Raw genomic sequence first — 22,085 nt, forward strand, 5'->3', positions numbered from 1 at the left:
TCTGGGCTATGGACACCTGACTTGTATTCACCCCGTACATATGAACGAGCAATTGGGAGATCAGCGGGATGAATGGGGATGAATTTGCCGGCTCCTGTGGGGCTGCAGGTATCTTTTGGGTGGAAAGGGGTATTTTTGCAAACAGTCTCCCTCCCCCAAGTCTCAATAATCCGGGGCTGGGTCGAGATGAGCAAAACTGGAGCACTGAGCAGACTCACTCGCTCACTCATTGAGTCAGTGAGGCTGACTGGTAGCTGCCCTTTCCATGGTTGCTCGCTCTCCCATTGCTGTTTCTGTGATCCTCTCCCACACGTTTTTATTCATTTCCAATTTGTACACAATTCAGTTTACAAGCAGTTCTCAGGACTGGAACCCTGTTGTAACTTGTATTAATAAAAACATTGAGTTTTTTTTGTGGTTACAAAGCAGAAACTAAATCAGAATTAGTAGTAATAGCAATTACATTCCAGTTCAGGCTTTACCTTAATGATTTTTCAACAAAATTTTCATTTCTTTGTTATCACAAAAGCCTTTTGCTTTTCTCTGCGCTATTGTATTCTTCTGGCCTTTTCATCACCATTCTGCCACTGACCCATGCATTCAACAAATCAATGTGATTGGTCAGGAATCTGTTCAAATGTTTAGAAATGTGCAGCGTTGTTAGAGCAATTTGAATGAAAAGTTAAATTGAGTGTTTGACATTAACTGATGACTTAAATGCTTTGTCAGTGGATATTAAAACATTATTCTAACCCCCCCCCCCCAGTCGGTAAAGCAATTAATGATTTTCCACATGGGCCTTTGGAGTGTTTTATGAGTTTTTATGTATTAAAACAGATTTAAAAAAAAATCCTTTTCATTAACTGTGAATTCCTAAGGAATATTCAGAAGTTGTGATTGGCCCAAAAGAAGTTTGAGTTGGTTTCTTTCGTGTGCACATTATAGTGAGCTAAATTCTTGCATTTATGTAGTTCAGAAAACTATCTGGTTAATTTGATGAACTTTATTCAATAATGGTAGATGTGTTTTGTTTAACAATGCCTGAGTTTTCTGATGGTTTGCTATGGTTCTTGAAATGATATCTGAATCAGTGTTGAGGCCACTTGCTGGGTAGTAGAGTTACCAACATTAGTTGGACACATTTCTTGATGTGTTACTCCATGAGGTGCTTTCCCCATGCTCTTGCCATATGTTGCCTAATACTCCTATTTGCCTTGCCAGCTATGACTTACGCATGTTATTATCCAATTAATCGATTGTTGACGAGCAGATCTTACCCCACCCTTTCCTCTTTCAATATTTTTATTGGCATTAGAAGTATGCAAAAAAGGAAATGTTTTCACGATCTATCTCTTGTGATGCCAGGAGTTGTATTCTGAAAATCAATGATTGCTTGAGACTTGAGTGCAGTAAATGTTCTTTATTAATCAAGGAAATTCCTTGGTATTCTGATATTATGAAGTGATTTATTGGGGGAATGAGAAATTTGTAACCAAATAAAATCCATATTCCAGCATCTGCAGAATCTCTTGTCTCCATATTATCTTGATTCAGTTGTTTAAACTTTACTTTTAACATGTTATTGATTGATATTGACTTGTTAGTCTTGCAGTCTTTTTATTCGCTTATTTTGTTTAACTAAATTACTGACTTTGTATCCACTTCAGTGGTTGCTTATTTCTGTCTCGAGCTCTATCTCAGTCCATTAGTTACTAAAATCTTTTGAGAGGTAATTATTCTAATGCTTGAAAGATCAGAAAAAAATTTGCAGCTGCTGGGAGTCTGACAATGCCAGAAACGTTCAGCAGGGTAGGCAGCATCTGTGGAAAGAGAAACAGTTAACACCTCAGGTTAGACCCTTTGCCAAAACTGGGAAAGAGGGAAAACATTAAAATTGCAGACAAACTGGGGAGGAGATGGATAGGGCAAAGAATGTCTCTGAGGTGAGGTTAGGGTTGATGTGGAGATAAGTTGTAGATGTCAATTGCTTGATGGGTTAATGGGGGTAGATAGAGGAAAAAATGAAATAAAAGCAATGAGATGAGTGCACTTAAAATGTGAGAATTCAGAAAAAGGAAAGTGAAAAGATGCAAAATATGGAGCTAAAGGGCATGCCCAGCAAGGTGGGTTGTGTTAACAGAGAGAAAGTCAAAACTGAGTCAATACCACAAGTGGATGACTTGCAGCGGAAGAGGCCAGTTCTGATACAGGGAACGCGAGTTGCTTGAAGTTGAAGAATTCAATATTGAATTCAAAAGGCTACTCAAATGCTTTCCTGTGCCAGTAGCTTGTCTTGGACTTATTTCTGTTGTCCTGCAGTGATTCCGAGTTCTCTGGTGCTTCCTTTAAAATTTGGGTTCTGATTTTTAAATCCCTGAGCCCTCAGTAATCATCTCCTCCTGAAGATACTTCCATATTTTAGGTTTCTCTAACTCCTGCCTCAAGCACCCTTGCTTAGTTCATTGCACAGTTGTCACCTATTAGTTGCTTAAATTAAATGTTTGCGAATTTTCTATTTAAATCCTCTCCTTGTCCTTTCAGGCTATATCTAGAGCAATTGTCAACCATAGTTTTGCACATCTCTCTTCATTGACAGATATATTTTTCTACATTAATAATGCTACATAAAATGCTGCTATCGGAAGTTCAGGTAGTTCACAAGTGTCAATTTTAGGCCAATGTGTTGAGGATGTATTTGTCTTAACTTTTTGGGAATGGTGCGACACTGAATATCTTGAAAATAAAGACTTATCTTTCATGAGGTCTTGCTCATTGGGATTGTCTTTTTGTGTACAATGTGGTAAAGTATCTGGAAGGCTAAAAGTACAAGAGACTTAAGCTTTGAATTTTGGCCTGGACTGTTGCAACAATACCAACTATTGAAATAAAAACTTTACTTGGAAATATAAATCTTGATATTCAGTTACTGCATTTTCTCAACTAAACAAGTTAATGTAAATCATAGGCTTGTAATATTTAGATTCTGAAATGGTGATTTAACCTAAGTCACTGGTATAGAGAGGTCTGTTACTGAAAAATTGAAGTCTTCGTCCATTCCCCTAGGGAGGAAGAGGAACAACTACGGAAAATGATCAGGGCAGATCACGAGAGGGCTCTAGAAGAGGCAAAGGAAAAACTGAAAAAATCCAAAGATCAAATTCGTGCTGAAATTCAGACAGAGAAAAATCGTGTGGCGCAGGATGCGAAGAAAAGAGAAGGCAAACAATTACCACAAGTACCTATTCCAAAACTTGTGGGAATCAATAATGGAGACCCTGGTGATCCAGATACCAGAGAAAAACAAGAGAAGATTAAAGAGGTATATGAGATGCATGAAAAACTGGTGTATTGTTTAAACTGGAATGACAGTAGCTGTTAGCAATTTTCCTCGTGCCCATTCCATCACTTATATTTATTGAAGATTATAGTGAAATGTACTGAATAATACTGCTTCAGTGTCTGCATTGGCATAGTGTTTTATGTATCCATGCAAAATAATGTCAACTGTGGGTCATTACTTTCACCTCAAGTCAGAAGGTTGTAGATTTGCAGCCTACTTCAAACTTAATCCAATGATGGATGCTGAACACTAAGAAAGCAGCTTTTGGATGAGATGTTAAACCAAAACTCATCTGTCCTGTTCAGTGGATACAAAGCATCCAATAATGCCATCCAAAGAGGAACTTTGCAGTTCTCCTTGGTGTCCTGGCCAATGTCTCTATCTGATCCAAGAATATTAAAACAGATGATTGAGCCAAAATTTAATGTGCCAATAACCATTTGGTAGACTTTTCTTTGCCCGTTCACTTATGGAAAGTAAAATCAAGGGAAAGATTGGATTGAGAAAGAGATTGTGAAAAGGGATGGTTTTGAAAAAAAACTTTTTTTTAATGTCCAATGCCAATAAACTCAGAAGGAATGGAAGTCCTCTCTTGGTTTTTTTTTTAGTGGCAATGAGGTGGACTGTCAATTATTAAATCTTGACATCCAGTCAAAAGGAGTATTTGGATTAAAATGGGCTTCATGTTGGAGGTTGAGCTTATAAATTATTGTGCATGTACAGGAAATTCACACTGAAATATTTCATTCTCTTGCAATTATAGAAGACAACAACAAACAAATTTTAGTGTCTTTTTCTGTTTGCCTAAAATTGCTGTCTGATTTGTACATAAAATGATTGCTGTTAGCCTCTTATTACAGTAAATTCTGGTGTATTGTTCTTGTGGCATTTAGTGGTTCCTAGCTGTGTGCCACTTGGCTGTCACGTTGTAAATATGCAAATCTTTCCAGACTGCTGCTCACAATCAGTGTCTTGTGCAATTACCATACATTTCCCACCTACTTGAAACCATGTAATCTGGTAGTGGGCAAACTTTGTTTTAAAGTCATAGACAAATTAGGAGTAAAAATATTGCTGTGTCATTTTGAACGTTGACAAACTGTCAATCTTCTCGGACCTCATCTTGATTTTAATAATTATCTTTTGTACCTTGTTGGGATTAACAGTTGCTGTGTTGATTTAAATAATGAGCAATATAATTGAGTTTTGGTGACAACTTTGCCTGGACTTGAACTATATATTTACAGTTCTGTTAAATTTTCAGACTACATTCACTATTTTATATCATTTATAGATATGCACTTTCTTGAAAGAGCAAACATCTGTTCATAATTTGCAGGACACGTCTAACAGTGTTTAGGACTTACAAAACTAATCCATAAAATTCAATTTGCAAATTGTGCTATTGCTTGAGGAACTGGTCTGTGATTAGCACAGAATTTCACAAAAGCATTATATATTTCTCCTCGCCATGGCTTTCTGTTTTGGTAAACATAAGGTATAGTGTGGGACCTGCAATCCTGGTTTCTGGTTTGCTGATGTGGTAGGAGTGATATCATAGACTGTAGCTAAGTGGAAGGTAACCCAGCCAGTGTATTTTGTTGTCAGTGTGTGGTTTATGCTGACTAATTTGTGATTACTCAGGTGAGGGGGATGAGTCTGAGATGAGGGGTTAGCCTATGAGGAGAGATTGAGTTGTGTAGGACTATACTCACTGGAATTCAGAAGCATGAGAGGGGATCTTATAGAAACATATAAAATTATGAAGGGGATAGATAAGATAGAGGCAGAAAAGTTGTTTCCACTGGTAGTTGAGACTAGAACTAGGGACATCGCCTCAAGATTTGGGAGTGGATTTAGGACAGATGAGGAGAAACTGCTTTTCCCCAGAGAGTAGTGAGTCTGTGGAAGCAGTGGAGACTGCCTCATTAAATATATTTAAGACACAATTAGATAGCTTTTTGCACAGTAGGGGAATTAAGGGTTATGGGGAAAAGGCAGGTAGGTGGATCTGAGTCCATGGGCAGATCAGCCATGATCTTATTGAATGATGGAGCAGGCTCGATAGGCCAGATGGTCTACTCCTGCTCCTATTATGTTCCCATGTTATCCGATGAAGCTAGACATGGCCAGCTGTGATCTGTTACCCACCTCCCCCATCCTGCTTCTTCCCCCAAGCCCCATCTTCCCCCAACCCTTGTCCCATTTCCCATCGTTATTCAAGTTGTGGGTGATTAATTGGTCAGTAAGTTACTGCCTTTTGAGAGGAAAGTGGAGTGTAAGAGAAAAAGTTTGCATTTTTATGTGAAAGTAAAAGGAATTTTTACTGGACATATGATTAAAGTTGAACTAGTCTGTAAATACTGCAGTGTTGTCACTTCTATGGTTACTGGCAAAACCACCTGTTAGATTTCAAAGCATCTGTGCTGTGCATCACAAATAAATTAAAAATATAAAATCTAGTCTCAAATTTTAGGGCAGTATAGATATTATTGAAAAGAAATTTAAATGAAAAGAGATGAGGAAGAGGCTAATGTCACACATGAATGTTTTTGGGCAAAGGTGCATCATTGAATCAAATGAGCTATCCATGTTAACTCTGCCACATGTATACTAGTTTTACAGCAAATAGTTGCCAAAATTTCTTGTAACAAATTTTGAATGCATTGCAAGTTTGATAAGTAATAAAAGAAAGCTATTATCCTCGATAAAAGCCTGGAGATGCATGGTGATGCAGCTTGTGTCCTGTTAACATTTCTATGATGATGAGACTGATAATAGGACTTCTGTAATAGCCACCCTGGAAATTGTTCCCTCTCGAGCAACATTACTTGAAAATGTTCACAACATATTCAGCGTATTGCACTGCAAGAATCTGAAAGAAACAAAGTTGATACTTCTCTTGACTGAAATTTCTTATTAAACAGAATTGACAGATTTGCCAAATAGTAATAAAAGCTGAAAAACATAAATGTCAAGGCCTAAGTGTCATCATTGTGTGTATACTGCTGGAGTAGAGCTAAAGCCATAGCTAATGGCTGAAAGTAAAAATATGAACCAAGTAGTTCTTTTGAATGCAGTTCTTGTTTATTGATGCTTGTGCCAGGGCCAGCATTGTTGCCCTAGTTGCTGTTAAGGTGGTGGTGATGTGTGTCATCAAACTGTTGCAGCTTCACAATGTTGTGGAGTAGGAATTTAAATGTTGTGCAGATGAAGGAACAGCAGAGTTTACTTAGCCAGGTTTATGGTGCATGGTGTGGAGCTTTAAGATGGTGGTAATAAAACAAAAAAAAATGCTGGAAATACCAAGTCAGGTAGCATCTGCCTGACCTCAATTTTCAGTGTTTTCTGTTTTTAATTCAGATTTCCAGCATCTACATTCTTTTATGGTAGTAATGTTGCCATGTGACTACTGCCCATGTACTTTTGAGCGATAAAGGTCTCAGATTTTGGGGGTGCTATCAATTAAAGCATTGTTAAGACGCTGCAAAACATTTTGCAGATGGTACGCACAACAGCCATGGTGCCCTGGTGTTGGAGGATATGGATGTTTAAGGCGGTAAGCAGTATGCCATTTAAATGAGTTAATTGTCTTGAATGGTATTAAGCTGGTAGAGTATTGTTGGAGCTGCACTTGTTCAGCCAAGACTTTTCCATCAAACTCCTGACTTGTGCCTTGTAGATAATGGGAATACTTCAGGGAGTCGAGGCGAGTCGCCCTCTACAGGAAACCCAATGTCTGACCTGCTTTTAAATTACAGTATTTTTGTGGTTCAGCTTGTGTTTCTGGCTATGTGAATCCCACAATATTGATGGTGGGGCCTCAGCAGTAGTATGCCATTGAATGTCAATGTTAGGTGGTAAAACTTTCTCTTTGTTGAGATGGTCATTTGAATGGTACAAATGTTAATCCCTATCAGTTTATTATGGTTTTCCAGCAGGCAAATATGATCTGCTTATGCACTTGAGGAGTTGTGAATAACATTGAGTGTTGTGCAATCATGAGCAATCCCTCCTATTCATGATGATGATGGTGGGCAGGTCATTGAAGCAGTTATTGAAAGTTCCAAGTAAGACAATGCCCCAGGAACTCTTGCAGCAGTGTCCTTGGGCTGAGATGATTGACCACTAAAATCCACTATCTTCCTTTTGCCATGTTTAGGATTCTCAACAAGGGACAAAGAGATTGTCTTTAGGTTGTGAGCTTTGCTCATCCAATCTGTGGTTAGACTGTTTTGGTTTTCATTTTATTTATGATCCAGAACCTAATACCTGAGTTCAGTACCTCAAAGAGCACAGGTTACTTTTGTATGTGGTTTTGCAAACAAAATGCAGAAGTGCTGGTTTTCCAAATGTATTGTAGCAATGTGGTTTCTGCAGTGTTAGATGGAGTTGCCACAACTTTGTTTCAGCATAACTAATGTCTTCAATTTGGCAATCAATTATGGAGAATTATGGACATCCTCTTGGTATTCCTACACTTTTTTTCTATTGAAGTTGGTGTATTATGCTACCTTTCATTTATACTTCAGTATTGTTAATGGAGACGATATTAAGAATCGTGACATCAAGTTATTAATGGTTGACTGTTAGATTTGCATTCTTCATTCATATGTACTGCACTTTGCATGTCATTTCCCAGATAAATGAGCAGAAGCTGTGATTCAAGGACAGAAAGCACAACTATGTGGTAAGCTTGCAGCAGCAGCTGAAGTTTAGTCTTTCTTGCCAAGGTGAGCCAGATGCTTCAGTTGCGATTGAGAATTTAAACTGTAGAGAATCATAAGTATGAGCCAACACTAGCGCATTTTGCTTGCGCTATTGTGCTGCTGCATGTTAGGTTATTTCTTAGTTGAGTTTATGTAATGCCACTTTTCAATTGATATTTCACTACACCACATGGTTTAATACAGTTCTGGTTCCAATTTTTATCTTAGTGTCAGCAGCCTCCAACCTTGCCAGGTCACTAGCATTTTCTGTAATTCCAGTGTAGGGGGCAAAGAGCAAAATAAACACAAATGGAAGGAAGCCCAAGTTGTGACTTTGAAAACCAAATCTATAAATTGTTTTGAGTATTGTGAGAACAAACCCCAAAAGTAGGCATGAACATCATTGGTAGCTTTATGATGCTTGCTCATGTCAGGAAATTTCCATCTCTTATTAATAGCTTATTGATACTATGAAAGAGACACATGGAGGAAGTTAAGTTTTCTTATAGCATTCAAACTTGATGTTGGTGCTAATCAAGAGCTTCATTATATAATAAGACCTTGGCTTGATATAATTTTGAATTGGATGAAGAAATAGATTTCTGTATTCAGAAATATTTTTCAGTTTTCAGGTATTAGAACTGAGTTTGCTAATTTGACAAATGAGGATTTGTTCACAAAATGTAATCCAATGAAACTGTCTTTTTTTAAAAAACCTATTGTTTATATGAGTGAAAATTGATTTGTAGATTGATCCTAGACCATCTGGTTTCACGTTTAGTCACTTTTGATACATGGAATTTTAGAACCAGAGTAATACTGCATTACCAGATGTTATCTATATAGAGGGAGGTGGTGACAAGGATTTGTTATCAAGCAGGCCAAAAATCAAATGTAAAAGTTTTGTATAGATTATGCATCATACTATAATTGAAATTCAACTTTATTGCATCTACTGCATAAAGTGTACAACATTTTTACATTCTGATTCTAAATTTCTTATTTTAATGCGAATAGATATCATTTATAAAATAATTGCAAATCTCTATATAAAGCGCCTTAATAATTTGTGCAGTGTTTAGTAATTACGCTCATTTTGTAGATTTAATTGTACTTCGATTCATTCTTTAATTGCTCAAACAAAAGGTATTAAAGTGAAAGCTGTTGCCACCTTTGGGTTTAAGTAACACACTAGCAAAAGGCATAACTCCTTTTCCCTTTTAAACACTGGTTTTCCCCATCCTCAAAGTTGCAATGAATATTTGAAGGGCAGGAGAAATGAAGGAAGAAAGAAACTCGTCATCCATGGCTTCTTGTATTGGTCCTGCACTGTTGCCAGAATAGAAACTGAGTCATAAATTCTTTCGATGTTTACTTGTATTAGTTCCTAAACCAAATCATTTTGGCATTGCTTAGTTTTGTACTTAGCATCTTCTGCTAATTTCATAGTATAGGATGTCTAAGTATGCAACTAAAGTTGGATTTCAAATCTGTTTCTCTGTGTATGATTATAAGAGGCCCTGAAGTCAAATCCATTAATGAATTATTGTAGCAATGAAGGCCGCACATCGGTTACAGGCACTCAATTATGATGATCAAAGATGGGTTAGATTATTCAGTTCACCCAGGCACATTAAAATAGAAGCAGATGACAACTGACTTAAATGAAGAAAGCTCTTTTAATCAGTTTTTCAGATTGCAATAGACATTAGATGGTTATCTTTTAACCATGTATACATGAGCACATGTATGCAAAAAGTAGAATATTTAAGTTGTGAGCAATAATATCCCAAAATGCCTGAAACTAAGCATATGGGTTAAGTCTTGAGTTGATCATTTAGCCTGAATATCTTTTGAAATTGCCTATGTATTATTTGTAAAATCCGTAAGGAAGATTACTGCAGAAGCTGAACATTTGAAATAAAAAGAAAACACTGGTCAAGTAGCATCTGTGGAGAACAAAATGATGAAATGTCATTGCATAAAATGCTGAGTGTTTTCAGCATTTTCTGGGTTTTGCATTATCTGATTTCAAGATCATAAAATTAGATGTAAAGAAATACTTTTTTTCTCTCTTTTTGCAGATGATGAAGCATGCTTGGGGAAACTATAGACAGTATGCTTGGGGGCACAATGAATTGAAACCTCTTTCAAGGAAAGGCCATTCGACCAATATATTTGGTAAGTATCTGGATATTCAGTTAAAGCTTAATTGTTTAAGTTGTAAAAGGAAAAAAGGTATAGGCATTGCAAAGTGAGGACTTGTTTTTCATTTAGCTGCTATTAATATTGACTGTGTCCTTAATTATGATTGAAAGGTGATTATTTAAAATAGTTTGTCTAGAAGACATTATCTGCATTTAAGCTTAGCGGGACTTGCTGGGTAATTGAAAGCTTGCAATTTGATATTAATTGAGGCTGGTATTATTAGCAAAAAGAATAGTGCATGGAATTGGACAGTGGTGACTGTAATGACAGAGCCCTTGATTGGGAAGTAGGATGCAAAGCAAGGAAAGGGGTTTGTTCTGACTCTTAGAATTTGAAACATCATGTTTCGCAAGGATCTGCAATGGGGTCTCAGCTTAGTACATGTAATTGTGAATTGGACAAAGAAGTAGATTTCTGTATTCAAGTTTTCAGATGGCACGAAGTACAATAATTCTACCTTTATTTTAGCTGTTTGTATAATAAACTTAAAATTTGCTATGTTTGTGACTTTGGTGGCAGACTGACAGATTTCTCAGACTATTGGATGTTATTCCAATTAATATTCCAACACACTTTAATTTTTTTTTTGAAAAGTATAATAAATTTTCCAGCAAACCTGATGAGTTTCAAGGGAACGTGGGAAACAGCCTTTGGCATGTCAGAAGTGGGTGTGTGAACTAGGGCCTCAGCATGTCAGAGAGGGAGGTAGGAACTGGTCCCCCAGCGTGTCAGAAGGGGGCACAGAAATCAGCATCCAGTGAGCTAGATGCTAAACAATCAGGATTTACAAATTATCGAATAGCAGATTATCAGAGTGTTACTGTGCGTCCTCCTCTGAATCATCTGCTTCCTTGTTTGATGTTGCCTGCAAATTTGCATTAATGTGAATCCACGTCTTTATAAAATGGAAACCATGGATATTCTCACACTGATGCTTGAAGCATCTCATTTGAGATTTTCCTCTGTCTTGTACAAGCTTTATCTGTACAGAATTCATAATCCCAAAGTTTATCTTGAATTTTCAATGCATTGAACAGAATTTGTAATTTAAAAAATACCATATGCTTTATGGAAATCAAGGTAAACCAAATATCTTTTCACTTTCCACTGTGCACATTGAATGTCGTATTCTCGAAGATTAGTCAGGCAGGAATTTCTCGTCTGATTTCATGTCTTTCTTTTGGGTTATTATTGTCACCATTGAGGTATTATTGTTTTTCTTGGGGGGAGGGAAGATAATCATGTTGACCTGTTTGCAGTTTCCCAGTGACTTTTCACTGTTTAGCAACTCTCAATTTCCTCTTAGCCTGTCAATACTCTGAGACCAATCTAAGCATAGAAACAGTTGTTTTGATTACTTTTAGCTTGTCTGAGAATTGCATCTGGTTCAAGTTCATCGCCATGGGCATACATACCCAGGGTATAAATCCTGTGAAAATTAGCTTTTTGCAACAGCAGCATGGTGCATTACAAACATGACAGGCATAAATTACATAAAATTAAATTAACAAATTTATACATAACTTGCACAACACCATAAACAATGCAAATTGAGGGAAATATAGTCCAAGATAGAATTAGGATTTTTCAGGTCAGTTCAAGAAACTGATGGTGGTGGGAAAGAAGCTGTTGTTGAACCTTGAGGTGTGGGTCTTTAGGTTCCTGTACCTCCTGCCTGATGGCAGCAATGAGAAGAGAGCATGGCTCGTATGATGGGGTATTAAATGATGGATGTTGCCTTCCTGAGACATCACCTCTTGTAGATGTCCTCAGTGGGGAGAGCTGTACCCTTGATGGAACTGGCTGAGTCCACCATTCTCTGTAGCCTCTTGCATTTCTGTGCATTGGAGTTCCTATTTCAGGCAGTAATGCAACCTGTCAGAATGCTTTCCACTGTACATCTGTAGAGGTCTGTCAGAGTCTTTGATGACATGCCCAATCTCAAACTTCTAAAAGTAGAGATGCTGGAGCACTGCCTTCATAATTGCATCAATATGTTGGGTTCAGGATAGATCCTCCGAGATGTTGACAACCAGGAACTTGAAGCTGCTCACCCATTCCATGACAGACCCTTCAGTGAGGACTGGTACATGTTCGTCTGACTTCCCCTTCCTAAAGTCCACAATCAGTTCCTTGATTTGCTGACGTTGAGTGCCAGGTTGTTGTTACAATACCACTCAACCAGCTGACCCGTCTTACTCCCGTATGCCTCCTTGTCACCATCCATGATTCTGCTGACAACAGTGATGTCATTGGTGAATTTGTAAATGGAGTTGGCACTCTGCTTAGCCACATAGCTGTAGGTATAGAGAGAGTAGAGCAGGGGCCTAAGCACACAGCCCTGAGGTGCACCTGCGTCATTATAGCATTGTCAATATTTTTGCTTGAATGATCTCTGTTCATTTCTATTTAAACAATGCCCATTTTATTCAGTAATCCAAACATCTCATAAGTCTTCAGTTTTTTAGATCCTTGATAAAGACTCCACAATTAAACTGTATTTATTTTCATGTTTGAATTAATGGGACATTTCAGTATTTGAAGGTTTAGATTTTGGAACCATTCTTCCTGGAATCTTGTAAATTTGTTTTCTATCCATGTTTTGCTCTTTTCCCTATTTTTTCCCCCCCGACCTCTAACCCCATTATGAAGCCCACCTTTGCCATATATTACTACCATTATAGCAAATTTGTATAACCAATATAGAGAAGTCCAAATTGTATAGTACATAGTTATACACAATCCCAATACTTTAAATAGCAAAAATGATATACTGAATCAATAAAATATTTTCTTTATTCACACTTGTTGATATACTGTTAGTTTGTGTTTCTTTTGTATTTCAAAACTTGCTTCATGTAGCCATAGTAATTGCAAATTATGTAATGTAAGTATATTATGTAAGTACACATCAGAAGCAATGTGTGGCATGACTAAAAAATCCTTTCATAAGGTTAACTTGACAACTTTTGATAAAAGGATGATCATCTGACATTTAATACAGCTATCACATTTCCACCTTTGACTATAACTTGGACCATTCCAATTTATTCCATTTGATACTACATTTTGTTTTATTTGGATTTTCTATGCAGAGGGCTTTAGGTAACTTCAATGATAGCACCTTGTGATATTTTCAGATCTACTGAAAATATTTTGAAAATATTCTTAAGGTTAAGTGCAAGATTTATTATTGTTGTAAGCTTTGTTTCAAATATAACAGCAACTATGAATTAATGAGTGCATTTTAATGTTTTCCCAGTTAAGACTTTGATCCAATTGTTGATCCACTTTTGCTAACTTTACCTGTGGACTAAATAGTTGTTTGGGCTTGATCAAGGTTCAACTTGTGCCACATTTTTGGTCAAGTCTCCACTCAAATTTGCCTTGGATATTGACAAATGCAAAATCTACTACAAATTGACACAACCGGGCATAATTTTAAACTGTAATTTTAATAAAAGAAAATCCTTGATTATGGTAACTTGATGTTGGATTATTGTAGCTAAAAATGGATTTATCAAAAGTCAGCTATTTTTAATTAGCATCAACCCACCATCGTAGAACATAGAACAATACTGGCCCTTCAGCCTACAATGTTGTGCCGACCTTTGAACCTTGCCTAAGACTATCTAATTCTTACCTTCCCACATATCTCTCTATTTTAAATTCCTCCATATGCTTGTCTAGTAATCTCTTCAATTTGAACAATGCACCTGCCTCCACCACTGCCCCAGGCAGCGCATTCCATGCCCCAACCACTCTCTGGGTAAAAAATCTTCCCTTGAACTTCCCACCCATTACTTTAAAGCCATGCCCTCTTGTATTGAGCATTGGTGCCCTGGGAAAGAGGCGCTGGCTGTCCACTCTATCTATTCGTCTTAATATTTTGTATACCCCTATCATGTCTCCTCTTATCCCCCTTCTCTCCAACGAGTAGAGCCCCAGCTCCCTTAGTCTCTCCTCATAATCCATACTCTCCAAACCAGGCAGCATCCTCGTAAATCTCCTCTGCACCCTTTCGACGCTTCCACATCCTTCCTATAATGAGGTGACCATCCCTGTCAGTAATTTCGTTTTAGGTTACTGAGAATGACTTATGAGAAATCTAGTATCTCAGTAAAGCATAGTATGTTCAGAAACTGTTATACATGAGTTCAGTGGAAAACATTGGCCATGTTCCCAAAGCTTAGTAATTATCATTAGGAGTTTGGCCAATGTTTTTTATTAATTTGGTGCAAATGATTATGGAATCTCAACTCAAGCTTAAAATCAGTGATCTTTTATACCTGATATACTCCTTTCAGGTGAATTGCTGTTGAGTGGTCTCTAAATGCAATTCAGGGACAGTATATAATATAAATCAAAAAGCTAAAAACTGCAGATGGTGTAAATCTGAAATAAAAACAGAATATGCCATAAATAGTCAACAGGTTAGGCAGCATCTGTGGAAAAAGAAACCAGTTAGGGCCAATGAGTATCATCAGAACAAGGAAAAGTTAGAAATCAAACATGTTTTAAGTTGCAGAGAAAGAAAGGGAAAAAGACAAAAAAGGGACTCTCTGAGACCAAGAGAATGACGTGTATGGTTGTCCTGGCTGAGAGAGGTGAAGGCTTGTTAATCACAGGTGATCTGGAAGGATACAAGTAAAAGAAGAGGACTGAGGACAGAAGAGAAACAAACTAAAAACAGTAATGGAATTATGAGATACAGCACATGAGTTGCTGAAAGTAACCATCAGGTCAAGCAACATTTTTCCAGAAAGAAAATACTGAGTTAACATTACAATTTGATATTTCATCAGAATTGCCTGGTTCTGATGCAAATAGCCAAAGCTGATGATTATCTGAAATTTTGATGAGTCATCAACCTGTAACATTTCTGTCCACAGACGCTGCCTGACCTACTGCATCCTTCCAACATTCTATTTTCTTTCAGGTTTCAGTAACTGCAGTGTTTTGTATCCCACAATTTCAGCCCTTTTTTCCTCATTGTTCCCATTTGTATTCTTCAATTTAAATCTCTAGGTAAATCATCTGTGATTAGCAAGCTGGTATGACAACCATTTTTATCATTCACTCTCACTTGATCTCCACAGACATTTTCTTTGTCTTCTGCCCTTCTCAGTCTTTGCAACTTTAAAACTTTTGATTTATAAGTTTTCCTGGTTTTGATGAAAGGTCAACAACTTGAAACATTAATGTTTCTCTCCGCTTGACTGCTGTTTCCAGTATTTTCTGTTTTTATGTCAAGTGTACAGTAAAGGCTACCAGTCCAGTTCAATATGGAAAAAATACTTATTTTTGATTTAGTAATGGCCCTGTAAAAGCCCTTGAGACAGTTTTGCTACATTATAGGCAAAATGATGAAGTAAAGCCTTTCTAAACAACATTGCATTCGTGAACATTTTTACCAGTTACCATTGAAACAAAGAATTGTAGTTTAGTAACGATAACTGAAATTGATTCATGCACAAGTGTTTTTATATCAAGATTTATTAGTGTTTGATCTTCCATTTATTTTAAATACTTTTAAATAATACAACCTATTTTCAGTCTCTGACCTTCTGTGATCACTTGTTTGATGATAGAGAACAATGCATGTCCTAATATAATCTTCCATACACTCCATGTGGCTGCATTACCCTGAACCTTGATGGCCTGAAGGGAGACCTGGTTCTATTATGTTATAATAGAATATTGTCAAACCAGGGATCCTTAACGCTATTGTGCTGAGCTAGTACTTGCGTGACTTGGAACTGCTTGTTTAGCTGGAGCTGCACCTTATAATCTTTTGGGCATTGCCTCTGAGCCATAAGCCTTATTTACAGTTTATTCCATTCTCTGGCCTATTGTTTTGTACAGAGGCAGGATTAATGCTTGGATCAATTGACTTTTTAAAATCATAACATTCTTACTACATTAGCCCAGGGTAGTGTTAGAGATCCCATATGGCAACATTTCACCAAATGTGGTTTGTGGGATCTTGCTATGTGCAAATAGCTGACTCTTTTGAATGTATTAGCTGCAATGTTTAGAAGTTGATAAATGAAGGAAAGAAATAGCTAGATTTCTGAGTATGCTCTTTCAAGAAGTTAACTGTGGTAATAGCCCTTTCTGTTGGTTCTGCAGAGGTAACTAAATTTGAATGTTTAATCAGATATCAAGGTTTTGAAAATCTGCCTTGTCACTAGAATGTATGATGAATATATCTTGAGTTTAGTGGTCTCAGTTAGTTTAATTCCTATTTAAAGATTCAATCTAATTAGTTATCTCTTTTATATGAGTGAATCTTTACTTTTTTTCTTTAACTTGACCATCTTGGATCAAAGACAATTAAGGATTTTACTAACAAAGGAACTCCATATGCATTGGGGACAGAAATGTATCAATGAAATGCTATTTTTACAAAGGATTTCTTCTGCCACTTCCACATCCTGTGGCATTCTTATCTGGGAAATGAACATATCTGGAAGATTAAGAGACCACTGTTCTGTAATTCTCTATATCTCATATGATTGTATTCTGCATTCCAGCATTTTAAATCAGTCTGATCCTTTTTTCTGCACCTGGATGATCACATAATCTAAACATATTAAGTAACAGTACTTTTGAAATACATGATTTTATATTATAGGACTGCCTTTGTTGCAAAGTCTTTTTTGAATCATTTCACTGTAATAACCCTTAAAATTAAATTGTTCTGAACTGTATCTAAACCTAACTATATCTTTGTGACTGGACTTATTGAAACGCCTTGCAACGTGTTGCTGAGGTTCTTGCTCTTTAAACTTTGTGATTCACCTTTCCAGTGGTAGGCAACACTTTTTATGATATGAGCTGATTTCATTTCATTAGCTAGAGTAAAAAAAAACTTACTTTACTGAGGCTGTAAATCTTGTATTTCTCATTCTCATTAATGATGTGGTTTTATGACTGGTTGCCTTGCCGAAAAATATTGACATCTAACGTAGGTTAAGCTTAGGTTTACTAAATTCTGCCTGCTTAGCTTGCAAGATACAGTGATATCATAAAAATGAAGCATTCTTGAAATACTTAACAGGATCCAAAGGTTAGGGTTAAGGTTCTGAGGAAAGGTCATTGAACTGAAGTGTTAGCTTTTTTGCTCTCCTCACAGAAACTGCTTGCCTTGCTGAATTTTTCCCCCAGTTTTCCAGCATCTACTACAAGATGAGCAATTCATCTTGTGCTAATACAGTATTCATGTTTGAAAATCCAAGTTGCTACCATGTAATTATTGTAAGAGAAGGAAATGCAGAAGGAGCTACTGAGTTCCAATGTCGGAGTCCCAAGACTTAAAGTGATAGACCATGTATGATGAATTATGATTCCATTTCCAGTAAGCATGCTAGAAGGATAAAGAGCATGAAGCACAATATATTGCTTGGGTGGAGAAAGAAGAAAGGAAAACTTAAAATAGTAATGACTCTGCAAGTTCTTCTAGCCTTCCATGTATTTTAAAGAGTTGAATAATGCTGAGGAGAAGAGGTCCAAAGGTGGAGGAAGGGATGGTAAATATTGATGGACTTCAGAAGTAATTTTTTTTTTGATTAGTTGTAAGGTGGTGGACTAGATGAAGATGTAGTAATTTAGCTGTTACACTCCAAGAAGAACACAGATTATGTATTGTAATCTGAAAGCAGTAGCTGAATGCAACAGCAATTTGAGTTGTGAAATGGTGTTCACAGAGAAGTGAACCATAAGTAAAAGGATGGGGGTTAATTTCACTGCCAAATAATGTTTTGTGTCATGACAATCTGTAACAAATTCCATGTTTTTTAGTACTCCCCACATATATTGTGATTTTTCTTTTCCTTCCTGCATTGGTGGTTCAAAAAGATCAGTTTTTCAAAATGTCATTTCCTTCATTCTGTTGACCTGAAGCTGCCCTGGCTTCAGTTTGCATGAATGCTCAGTTCCCAGTTCAAATGATCTGATTTGAGAAATTTATGAATGCCAACTGAGCTTGGTAAACAGAATATTTTTATACTCTAAAGGAGAGATGCTTTGGAGTAGCTTCATTGCTAAAAGGTGACAATTTTTAAGTTGTTTCATGTTAATAGTAACAACATGACTCATCTAAATTTCAGACTGCAACTTGTACATAATGCAGAAATTATTAAAAAAAATTGGACAACAAAGCACAGCAAATTGTGAAATTGAATTCAATAGATTTGCAAGTTTACCTTATAGAAAGATGATCATTTTAAAATGTGACTGGTTCATTACCGCCTACCCCCCAACACCCCCCTCCACCCTGCCGCTCCCATATGGCCAAGTCTGTATGTGATGTCAATCCATTACCTTATGATTGACTGGCTCTGGTGGAGAACAAACTGTTGAAATTTCAAAATGGAGGTTGGTACTTTTTTGTTAGGCAAGGTTTTTATGGGCTGTGGAACCAAGGTTGATGTTTGTTTAAGGTATAAATTGGCTATGATATAATTGGCAAAACACATTTGAGATAATTTCATTCTTCTGTTCTTAATATTTATTGAAATGGACTAGCAAGCCACACAGGCAAATAATTACAAATTTCTAGAAGGAGGCTCCTATTTGGATGAGCATGGAAAAACAGATCTACTAGGATTTACTGTTTCTTTTTAAAAAAAATTGCAAATGGCCTATCTACGTTTGGTGTTTATTAAAGTGGGTTAATGATCCTGTTCTGAAGAAGGAATATATGGGGCAGAAAACAAACCTGGAAGCTGGAATTAATAGAAAAAGATCTGGTGGAAAAGTCTTCACATACAGTGTAGATGCAAAAAATTAATATGTTGAGAACCTAATAATTTAAGCAGATATGTTCTGCATTGACACTAGAAAAATATTGATGTTTTTAAGGCAACGAAATTATTTTCCATTAAGATTTTTAAAGGTTATATTTCTGCTGACTGTTCTTTTGGCTATCAGGTTTGCTTTTCAGCTAACAACACTGATCATGAGTAGTACTAACATTTGAAGTAAAGAATTTGTGATTTTGTAGCATAGAAAGCACTTCATAAATTTCCTGAATAGATAAAATTTAGAGAGATTTTTGGGATATGAGAGATTGAAAAATTATCTGTGATTTGGATAAATTCAGAGCTATATATTTTAAATGTTGTGGAAGACTAGTAATCCAGTATTATTTAATGTTTAGAAAAAAAAATCTGAGTCTTGTTTGGTATAATGATGGAAGTAAATTAAGCAATGGATAATGGCTATCATGAAGATTACAGTGAAAGAGAAGATTTTTTTCTAAGACTATCTTTAGGGGAACAAACAGCTGGATCGTCAGAAAAAACATACATTGCCAGCTGTCTGAAAGTCCTTGACATTCAAAAATATAAAAAAAATTAAAAGTTAATTAATTAAACTTTAAAAATATTTTTAACACAATTACCAACAATAAAGCAAACTTGAAGCATTTTACTATTTTTAAGCTAATTATATTTGCCTTACTCGCTCACTGCCATTCCTGCCCATAAATAATGGACTTGGTGCTTCCATGCCAGGCCTAATCTGAGATACCCAGCATAATTACTGGAGATTTACTTATGAATTCCAGTTGGAGCCAGTGAAGGTCAGCCAGCAAGTTTACAGTTGCTGATGTTAACAGTTTGATGGGACATAGAGGAAGAGGGGGAAATGCTGGTAGTTCTTTGTGTCTGCAGATATTAAGCCATTTTTGTTGCTTGTACAGGGACTGGATGTGTTTTGGCTGTCCTATAATGATACAATAGTGGAAAATTAAAGATTATTAACTTAAAAAGAAATGGGTGCAACAGTTGTTGCATTAAGATTGGATTGGATTCAACTTCTCCAGCTTTTGCACTTGCAGTTTCCTTTCATTCCTAACATTCCTGGGATTCCAAGGATTGCTACCAATTCCATATACTGGCCGAAAATGTCCTTTGCTTAAGTGATAAAGATCTTTTCTCTATTCTACCTGCAGGGGTCCTATGTGAAATAAGTTTGGGCAGTCTCTACGGATTCTAGTAGGGTAAGTTGGGAGGACTAAAATTGTCAATATTTTGGTAGTATTTGGAAATCTTATTTTGCATTACCACAGAGATTTTTTGCTCATGATTTGGAGGAGGAGCTGAGATACTTCATTGGATCAGAATAGAAATAGCTTCCCTGGTTTTTGGCCTCATCATTAATAAATGGTGAACTTGGACTTTCAAAATAGATTAAAAGGCAGAACTGAAAGCGTTTTTATCTTGGAAACTTGATCTAGAACATTGCACTGTTTTGGGCAAAATTAATTAAACTGATTAGTCTTGTAATTATTTTTAAGTCACCTTTAAGTCTCAAATCATCCACCTTCCTTGTGGTTCAATTTCGTGAAGCAAATTTCCTTGCCTGTCCTATCAGTGCCCGACTTTGGAGCATCTTTTTTTTGCTTCATGTTTTGTTGTAGTTGCTCACATTGCTTCTTCCCATTTTAAAATGGCTACTAATATTGGATAAAATATTTATATATAGTGGAGATACAGCTTGAGAAGCTAAGGGTGCTTAAACTATCAAGCCTGTTTTTTCTCAGCCTAAATTGCAAGGATTTTTGTATTACTAACTAATGCACACTATTATATTAGAAAAACAGCAAAAAAGGATTCACTTGGGATAAGTGTAATTGTAATCCTGTAACTATCAAAGGAGCTGCATGTCCCAATTGCACTTAACATATTTCTCATATCATTTGTGTGTATTGAACTGTCTGGTTTGCTATTCTAAGCCCTTAATTATTGGGAGTGCAAGTTATTATGCAATTAACAATGTTGTATTATGTGAGTAAATAGACATTTTGTCATGAATGTTCATGATTTTATTTGCCCAAATAGAATAATTAATAGGGAACTCCTTCAAAAATTCTAGAGATGCAACGGGGCATGCGAGTAAGATTTTCTACCTTTTTCAAAGATCACAGATTACCCAAAGGGTTAAGGAATAAAACAATTTATTGGTACGTAAAAATAAAATGACAGTCGCTGAAATATCAGAACATAATTACGTAAAATAGACATTCAGTCTATAACAGAAGGAACAAGGTGGCTAACAAGCAGTGGGGCAGCTCATTTTTGGCAACTGCTACTTCTTGATCATCTTGAGCTGGTCAAGGTGTTAAACTAAGGCTCTCCTGGATCCAGCTCAAAGCTCTTTTTGTCTTTTTTCCTTTGTGCTACCTGTTTTTATGGTTGAGTTTGGGGATAGGGAAGACGCTCAGATTAATCACTAATTTAGTTGTATCTCTCAATTCATTCATCCAGTTACAGGAAGGCATGTAGAAAGATCAACTTGCCTTAATCTGCCTCAAACACATCTTAGTTTAGACACCTGACTAATTTCTCAAGGACAATTAGTTCAGCAAAGGAGTCTGAATGGTATCAGCCTCAACCTTTTATCAATTCTGCTGTGCTACACCCAGGCCAGTTTTAATGTCAGTATCCATCACCGTATTAAGACCATGACCAAAGGTTCTGATCTGTATCCATTGCTGTGCCACACTGGAGCCTATTTGCTGGTCTGCATCCATGTTCCACCTTCAACTGTCTAAAATCTATGTACTACTACACTGTCCTTTGGTATCATTGAGACAAATCGTATGTTTTAACTCCTTATCTTGATTCTTTAAAAATTATTTTCGCTGTGGAGTATGTGTAGTGCCTTGAAGATTTTCAGTTTTTCTCCCTGTGTCACATTAATGATTTATGATGTATTGTTAAGTAACCATGCATGACTGAATATTAGAATGCACATGCCATCATTGCAGTAGCAGATTCTATTTCTATAAATTAGTTGACACATAATGTTCCAATGTCTCT

At 36.5% G+C, this 22,085-nt stretch overlaps 1 protein-coding gene across 1 annotated transcript in view; it reads left to right on the forward strand.

The window, feature by feature from the left end:
- Positions 1-22,085, forward strand: part of man1a2 (mannosidase, alpha, class 1A, member 2) — a 96,611-nt gene that overhangs the window by 16,321 nt on the left and 58,205 nt on the right. Inside the window, 2 exon segments of the mRNA XM_052014404.1 lie at positions 3,064-3,319; positions 10,134-10,230. Coding sequence (XP_051870364.1) covers positions 3,064-3,319; positions 10,134-10,230 — 353 coding nt within the window.

This window comes from Pristis pectinata, chromosome 4, assembly GCF_009764475.1.
Source record: "Pristis pectinata isolate sPriPec2 chromosome 4, sPriPec2.1.pri, whole genome shotgun sequence".
Taxonomy (NCBI): Eukaryota; Metazoa; Chordata; class Chondrichthyes; order Rhinopristiformes; family Pristidae; genus Pristis; species Pristis pectinata.